The sequence below is a fragment of the Apis mellifera genome, linkage group LG10 (genome assembly GCF_003254395.2).
Source record: "Apis mellifera strain DH4 linkage group LG10, Amel_HAv3.1, whole genome shotgun sequence".
Lineage (NCBI taxonomy): Eukaryota > Metazoa > Arthropoda > Insecta > Hymenoptera > Apidae > Apis > Apis mellifera.
Window position 1 is genome coordinate 11414616 of NC_037647.1, and position 9222 is coordinate 11423837.

At 24.9% G+C, this 9222-nt stretch overlaps 1 protein-coding gene across 2 annotated transcripts; it reads left to right on the forward strand.

The window, feature by feature from the left end:
- The first annotated feature begins 1342 nt into the window (after positions 1-1342).
- Positions 1343-9011, forward strand: LOC724453 (serine/threonine-protein kinase PAK 3). Of its 2 annotated transcripts, XM_003251286.4 has the most exons (10): positions 1343-2533; positions 3297-3492; positions 4225-4236; positions 4685-4853; positions 4960-5086; positions 5198-5315; positions 5399-5682; positions 5772-6267; positions 6350-6568; positions 6677-9011. In XM_003251286.4, exons 1-10 carry the CDS (start codon positions 2478-2480, stop codon positions 6758-6760), a joined length of 1761 nt encoding a protein of 586 aa, XP_003251334.1. In that variant the 5' UTR covers positions 1343-2477; the 3' UTR covers positions 6761-9011. The 2 variants fall into 2 exon arrangements, with proteins under 2 accessions (XP_003251334.1, XP_001119958.2); XM_001119958.5 differs by lacking the exon at positions 4225-4236 and having other exon boundaries at positions 1344-2533.
- The last annotated feature ends 211 nt before the right edge of the window (positions 9012-9222 follow it).

Here is a 9222-nt window from a genome sequence, read left to right on the forward strand (position 1 = left end):
AATTTTATTATGTTTCTAATATAATATTTTCAATGAAAAAGTTATTTAGAGAAGAGTTTCCAATATAAATATTTATTAAAATTTAATAAACTTATTAGATATAATCTTAACTATGCAAAAAACTTATAATCGTGCCAAAAATATGAATCAATTATAAGTATAAAGATTTTTATTCATAAATATAGCATTAAGATATCATAGCATTATATAATACTTATATATTAATATAATACTTAAAATATAAAAAATAAACAAAAAAATAAAAAAAATAATAAAAATTATGATTATTTTTTAACATTGATATAATTACTGATACATAATATTTGACATAGATATTATGTATAATTATGTATATATATGTATGTATATATATTATGTATAAATATTTATGGTAAAATAATTTTCTTAATAAATTTTTCATTTGATATATATATATATAAAAATAATATAAATAAATACATATATGTTTATAACTTAAAAAAATATATATATATGTATGTATGTATATATATATATATTATAAATTAGATTAAATTAATTAAATATTTAAAGAATTTATTTCCCAATACAAATTAATAAATAATTACTCTGACTGAAGTTTTTTATAGTAAATAACAATAAACATTTATTATTATATATTTATTATTATTTATTATTATTATATATTTATATTTATAAAATATCATTATTATAAATTTATAATAAATTTTATAATTATTAATAATATTTGTGATATTGGAATATTAATTTTTTCAAACATCCTTTATTACATATATGATTATAAATAATAGTAAATCATACATTTTTAATAAATAAACTTTTAACAATAAAATTTTTAACAATAAAAATTTTTAGAAATATATTATTAAAATATTAAATTTATTTTCCAATTAAGAATTAAAATAAAAAAATGATATATGAGAAAAATGTAATATTTTTAAATACATTATAAAAATAATCTATAAAAGCATATGTTATCTATTGTAGGAATATGAATAAAAATATCAATAGATACCTACATGAAAATATATAGTAAATAGTTAAAATTATTAAACTATTTATTTATATACACAGAATTTTAAGATTTTAAAACATTCTGAATATTCATATTTCTAATTTATCTTCGAAAACTTGTAACATTTCACAAAATTTAATTTTTATGAATAAAACTATAATGAAGTTTATAACAATATTTGTTTTTACATTGGCTAACCTGTAATTGTTCGTTTGCAGTCTTACCACCATTTCAGTATATTTTATTCTAAATTTCTTTTTAAATCATATGTATATACATATACATAATCATTCATGTTAAGTATAATAAGTGTAGATGTAGGAAATAAATATATATGTATGTACTATTAATCAAATCTTGTAAATGTATGAAGAGAAAGATATAGTTAAAAAAAAGAGAAAAAAGCAAATGAAAAAGTGAAAAAGAGAAAAAGAAAGAGAAAGGATAAGAGAGAGATACAGAAAGAGAGGGAGTGAACGGTGTTCCACTGGAGGCGCTGTGCAGTGCCAAAGGACCGCGGCGGCGGTGGTGATTCAGACTTCTTATCAATTTTGAAAAGTCGTGGAGAAGAATAGGGAGACATTCGTCGACATTGGGCGTCGATTATATGTACGAAATGAGGTACCATTGATAAGACTTAGAGCGCCGCGCGGTTCCGCCTCCGCCGTGCCCAAACGCGGCACATCACGGACGTGTGGATAAAGCGGCGCCATATATACACGATATACAATCGTATTTTTTCTTTCGCGAATGCGAGAGGATAGAAAAAGGGAGGAGTGAAATATCGTGAGAACGAAAGAGCGAACGCGATACTAAAGAAAATCGAGATAAAGAATAAGAAAGTGAAGAGAGAAAGAGAGGGAGTGAGAATTAGAGATCAGTGGATGCGGCGCGGTGTCTGCACCCGTGCGTGAATCACGCTTTCTTGAGGTGCCTGTGTATCCCTCGTCTTCGAGCACACCCCATACTTACGACATTGACCTGTTCAAGAACGCCGTTATTCTTCATAATCGAACAAGGCTTTTCACAAATAACTTTTCTAAAACAACTTTCGTAGTGTCATCCACGAAGAGGGGCATTTTTGTTCCGTTTTGTTTTATGTTCTTTACCGGTTATCAAGAATCTATCTGTTTGTACTCGTGATATAGAACCGGTATTTTAAAAACATCACTTCAACAATATTATTTATTAAATTCAAAGAAACAACTTTTTTTTTTTCAAAACAGAAGTGAATGGATCTTAGAATTTCATGTTTTCAACAGACTTGGTGTTTTTGTCAACATAAAGAATTTTCTGTGCACTGTGATTTAAACTCTTAGTCTTTTAAAATTTATATAACATAACAATAATTACGATCTTAATAAGACTTGAGCTAATATTGTTAAACAAATCTTCAAGTAAAACAATAGAAATACATTGTTATAAAATAGATTGACAACAAAGAAACAAAAGTAGATACAATATGTCAGATGAAGAAGATAAACCCCCTGCACCTCCTGTGCGACTTACATCAAATAGGTATTATCTTAAATTTATTCTTTATGTTGTATTATCATGTATTACAATTTATTAATATTAAGGAATTTTTAAGGAAAAGCAAAATTTATTATTTAATATTAGAAATTTAAACATATACTTAAAAATAAATATTTAAAATTTGATTCTGTAGTACTTCAGTCTTGCATAATAAATATAATATACAATATACTTTTATATTATATTATATATGACTAAAAATTCATGAGTTTTTACATTTTATATTCTTATTACTTTCTTTGCAATAAGTAGAAGTCTGCATCTCCTAAAAATAGAGTAACAGACACTAATCTACTGGTTGCTAAAAATAAAATTGTACAGTTCATACATGATGACATTCTGATGTGGGAGATCATCCTTTAAAGACTTTATATGTTATTTTGCTAACTATATTTTATAAACATAATATATATGCATATGTATATTATTTTTATAAATAATTTACATACATATGAATGATTATAATACTTTATATATATATATATATATATATAAATTCATATGTATATACATCTATATGTATATTAAAAAGTAAAGATATGATAACTTAAATATAAATTAATTATATTTTTTATATGATTTTAATTTAATAATAGATAATAAAATTATTTAAATGTAATTGGTATAAAAATTAATTTATAATTTTTATTCATATATAAAATATAAAGATAAATATATAAAAGCAAAATTGTTTTTTCTTATTCAATCAGTGTTAGTGTTTAGATAAATATTAAATTGATTTCAGAGGTGAATCAACACCTAACTTACCAGTGGATATGCGTCCACTACCTAAAGAACCTGATTCTGATGAACGTAAGAAAAAAACATTGAAAAGCAAAATGAAAGTAAAGGAAAATAAAGATAAACCCAATATTAGTTATCCAACTAATTTTGAACATACAGTTCATGTTGGATTTGATGCTGTTACTGGTGAATTTACGGTAAGTCAATTTATTATTTACAATTTGTTAATATTGTTCAAAATGCACTCGCTTTCTGCTTTGCTATTATATAATGGTACGGAGTATCCAATAAAGTTTATGTATTAATAAATATATTTATATTTCATTACACTACTAGTTGTATAAATTTTTACAAATCCTACAATAATTTTCAATCAGAAAATATTTCTTATTAAATTTTTATATTTATTACTTTTGATAATATAATATTATTAAATTAATATTTATTTCTATATGATATTTAATATTTATTTTGTAATTCATTGGTTTATTTATTTATTAGGACATTGTATTTTATGAATAAAATCAAAAAAAAATTTAAAAATGGAATAGATTATAGCAGTTTAAATTAAATAAAATATTCATTTCATGATAAAATTATTTGTATTTCAATAAATTAATTTTGTATAAATAATAATAAATATATTTTTAGAAATTAATCTTAATTCATAAAATTTCATAATATTCATAAGATAACATTGTAAGAGCAACTAGTAATGTAGTATTAAATATTAATTAATATAACAAAAATTTTCTTTTTGTAAAATCATATCTCAGATGGATTTTTCGTACCTAAAAAAAATTGAATTTTCATCACTTGTTCACATGTGTATGGACATTGTGGAAAAGTAATTTGGTAATTTGTCTGATGCTTCTTATACCTATTATTTTTTCACATGAAAAACTAACTAGACACGTATTTCTTTCAAGCTGCCATTAAAAGTAAGTAATTTCAAATGACCACAAAAGTAGTTTGTCTGTATTTTTTTTTTATTATTATATATACACTTAATTTAATTGTTTGTTTTTGTTGCAATCAACAAAATTAAGTTTTTACTTCTTATTTAAAATTTAGAATTTATAGATTAGAAGCATAGTTGCTTTAATAGATTAATAGATGCTTTAGTCAACGTTGCATTTGATATTATTGCTTTCTTGCAATAATGAAATTTAATATTAATTTGATTGCTTAAAATCTTACTATTTCTTCTACTCTTTCTTCTTAATAAATAAATTCTCAAATATTTTATTTGCATGATAAAAACTCTTAGTTTTAAGAATTTTGAGAATTATATCTTTATAAATATTATATTCCTATATCAGTTACTTTTTAAAAAATTTATATATAAGATTATTAATGATTACTTTGAAACATAATTTTTGATCTTAGGGGATGCCAGAAGCATGGGCAAGATTGCTTATGTCTAGTAATATTAGTAAACAAGAACAGAAGAAAAATCCACAGGCTGTACTAGATGTATTGAATTGGTATGATAGTAGCAGTAAAGAAACAAAAGGTTCCAAATATATGACAACTACAAAAATGGTTGGAGTAGTTGGTAAGTTAATAATATTGTGTAAAAATTAATTTATATTGTCAATATTATTATTACAATAAATTTTATAGTACATTAGTAAATCAAAAATGTAATATTTTATGCTCAGCTCCTATTGAGAGAGCAAGTAGTCCTAGAAGCATGGGTATAGGTGTTGGGACAGGAGTAGGAAACATTCGTGGTCAAGCAATGTCACAAGCTTCTGGAAGTTCTCATTCTCAGCATTCACTCAGCAGGTGAATTTTATACTTATAATTTTTTTCTATATTCTTCTTTATTTCTTTCTACATATATTTATATACTTCTACATATATTTAAATATTCATTGAAAAATAAAAAATTTATAGAGTAAGTAGCAGTAGTCCAAGTAGTACACCAACAGATGCTTGTGCAACTAGTTCTGAACAGGAAGATGAACCACCACCACCACCAATTTCTGCTAGACCGGAACGTACGAAATCAATTGTAAGTCATTTTTGTAAACTATTGAAAATAAAAAATTATTTAAATATAAATATTAAATTAGAGAATAAAACTTTTTATAACAGTACACAAAGCCAATAGAAGAAGAGCCACCACCACCATTAACTACTACATTAGGATCACCTCAACGAAATGGTACACCTCAACAGCCACATCAATCACAATTGGATAGAAATAAAAATCAAGCTACTCCTACATCGACGACAACTGATCAAACAAGACCAGCGCAAAGTGATAAAGCTAGAAAGAAAAAAATGTCAGATGATGAAATATTAGAAAAATTAAGAACAATTGTAAGTGTAGGTGATCCAAATAGGAAATATACAAAAATGGAAAAAATAGGACAAGGGTAAATTACACATAAAATATAACTTTTATTCTTTTAACAAATTTTTTCTTGATTTTCATTATTATATATTTATAACGTTATTTTTTTAGTGCTTCGGGAACAGTATATACAGCAATTGAAACGTCAACAGGTATGGAAGTTGCAATAAAACAAATGAACCTTTCACAACAACCAAAGAAGGAATTAATAATAAATGAGATATTAGTCATGCGGGAGAATAAACATCCAAATGTTGTAAATTATTTGGATAGTTATCTTGTAGGAGAAGAATTATGGGTAGTTATGGAATATTTACCTGGTGGTAGTTTAACAGATGTTGTAACTGAAACTTGTATGGATGAGGGTCAAATAGCAGCAGTGTGTAGAGAAGTCCTACAAGCTTTGGAGTTCCTTCATTGTAATCAAGTTATACATAGGGATATTAAATCTGATAATATCCTACTTGGACTAGATGGTGGAGTGAAGTTAACAGATTTTGGATTTTGTGCACAAATTTCACCAGAGCAAAGTAAACGAACTACAATGGTTGGTACACCATATTGGATGGCACCAGAAGTAGTTACAAGAAAGCAATATGGTCCAAAGGTAAAAAAGAAATGTATATGTATGTATGCACGCGCGTGTAAAAATAAGATATATTTATTATATTATCATACATTATTTAAAGGTGGATATTTGGTCATTGGGTATAATGGCTATTGAAATGATAGAAGGAGAACCACCATATTTGAATGAAAATCCATTAAGAGCGTTATATTTAATTGCAACAAATGGAAAACCAGAAATTAAAGAAAAAGATAAATTATCAGGAATTTTCCAAGATTTTTTGGATCAATGTTTAGAAGTTGAAGTGGAAAAACGATCAGCAGCTTCAGAATTACTCAAGGTAATTTTAATAATATATTAAAAAAATATATTTAATATACATCAAATTTAAATAATAATCATATGAAATAAATTTTAATTAAAATTGTAATTTTACAACAAATTGCAGCATCCTTTCTTGAAATTAGCAAGGCCTCTTGCTTCTTTAACACCTTTGATAATGGCAGCGAAGGAAGCTGCTAAAGGTAATTAAAAGAATATATGTGATCATATAACATGATCACAAAGATATAATTTTACAAATAATGAAAAATAATGAATCACCCTCCCAAAATGGAACGGCACAATAATTCAATAATATATAATAAATAATGAATAAACATATATAAATATATAAATATATATACATATATATATATGTATATGTGTATATGTATATGTATATGTATATATATATATACATACATATATATATATAGATCATAGATAGATAGAACTTATCCGATACCTTGAAAAGTATCGAGAAATGGTTTCAAAGTTTTTAAATTGCTCGATTCTCGCATGTTATGCGGGAGAGGAAATAAAGTTAAATCAGAAGAACTGTGAACGATCTGACGGCAGAAATCTTGTATTCCTCGATGGGTATTTATTAGTTACTAAGAGTTGAACATTTTATTTAAATAGTCTTCAAAATAAATTGTATGTGTGGGTTGTTGCCTGAAAAGCTCTTGTACTAATATTGAAGGTCATCGAGGATTTTCAAGCGACTGTCAGTTATTTTCTAAAGATATAAAAGTATTACTGACTCTAAAATTGAAGATCAGAGTTAGCTACAAACATACATTATTTATAGCAAAAACCTTATTAGATAATACCATAAAAAATGTGAACAAGTACATAGGACCTATTCTAATACATTATTATGGTTTAACAAGAAATTGTAGAAAAAAGAAATTGGTCTTCGTGTCAGATTTATATTTTTTGAATGAAGTTATGGAGAGCAGAGCAATATGTTTTCAGTCTTTGGTCTGTCAGTATGACGTAGATGTATAAGCGATAGCCTAACTTGTTTTAAACGTTCTCAAGAATCACGTTCTTGTCATTGGATGTTAGCAAATTTCATTATGTTATATTAAATTGAATTTTAATAGATTTTTTTTAATATTTGGACACTGCAATTTTTGTATTATGTTAATGTGTATATAGTATAGAAAATTAATTTCATATATAATGAAATTTATAATAAATTTAATACATGCAATTCTTATTTAAAATTATTCATTTATAATTGTAAGATAAAATATAAGTACTTTTTCTCATTTGCATCGCTGACGGGACACGTTGAGATATTGACCTTGTTACTAAAATATGTTAGATATAAGAACATCTTTCTATGGACAAATGTCCAATTACGTGTGTTCTTCAATACAGGTCAAATATAAGTTGTCTTTAACGTGTCTTACAAAAAGTGAACGGATGATCGATGAAATTTTAAAACAAGGTTCAGATATAGGAACATTTTGTGACACTATAAAGTGCCTGTCTTGTCATGTTTAGAGACGTGAAAAACTCGCGCTAGATTCCTTATAATCTTGAACCATCAACAAAATAATTTAATATTTTGTTTAATACAGATACAAACATACAGATCAATAAAAATATATAAATTTACGTTGACAATTATATAAGACAAGGTTTCTAAATGGTTGTACTACATTAAACATAATGATTAATGTCTTTCCTAATTGTATTATATCTTAAACATATACTACTGAAAATGAAACCTTGGATATTTTTAGTTTAAGAAACACATTTTCAAATTTGTTATTTTTATTCATTGCATTTTCATTACATATAGGAATTTATCGTAAACTAAAGCTAAAGAACGCCACGTAAAAGTATAATAGATATTGAAGAAATTAAGAATATATTACATAATATGAAATAAAAAAAGAAAAAAACATACATTATTTGGTAATGAACTATCGTATATGTAATATTATATTTATTATTTACTGGGTTTATTATTTTCATAATATTAAAAAGCCTGATTAGTTTTTTTTATATCAATAATGTCTAATTATACTTGACAGACGAAGCAGCTCAGTTCGTATCGCGCTTACGCCTAAATTTGGAGTTATATGCTGAAAGAATTTTATCTAAGGAATCAGGGATAATAATATATAATCACATGAAATTTGTTTCAGTATTCTAAGAATGGATTCTTGCACTATTTTGTTTCAGTATCAACTCCAAATTATTTAGGATTTGTAAGCAATGATAGGAGGTATAGAGAACAAAAAAAAAAAAATAATTGTGCACGTCTAGTATTAATAAACAGTTTCTGTAAAAAAAAAAAAAAAAAAAAAAGAAAAAGGAAAAAAAAGAAAAAATATACGATTCAGGGTCAAAATTGACGTTAACTCGATCAGAATTACTGAACGAGGTCCTGCATTTTCACAAATATCTTTAGAAAAAAAAAAAAAAAAAAAAAAAAAAAAAAAGTAACGTCCATTTTATGTCATTATATTACTACGGCAGTTATTAAGCGTATTTCAGCTACAAATGGCTATCTATAAGATTTATTTTTATTCGCAAATCAAGACAAATTAGATGCAAAATTTACTTATTTATGTTTATAAAAAAATTATGTAAACAAATAATTAGAAATGTAGATATTTTGAATATTTGTGATATTTTAATGAACTCTGTTTT

Coding starts and splice junctions, on each gene's coding strand:
- LOC724453 (XM_003251286.4), top strand. CDS start 2,478: ATGTCAGATGAAGAAGATAAACCCCCTGCACCTCCTGTGCGACTTACA. Junction 2,534..3,296: donor GTGCGACTTACATCAAATAG/GTATTATCTTAA, acceptor AATTGATTTCAG/AGGTGAATCAACACCTAACT. Junction 6,268..6,349: donor GAAAGCAATATGGTCCAAAG/GTAAAAAAGAAA, acceptor CATTATTTAAAG/GTGGATATTTGGTCATTGGG.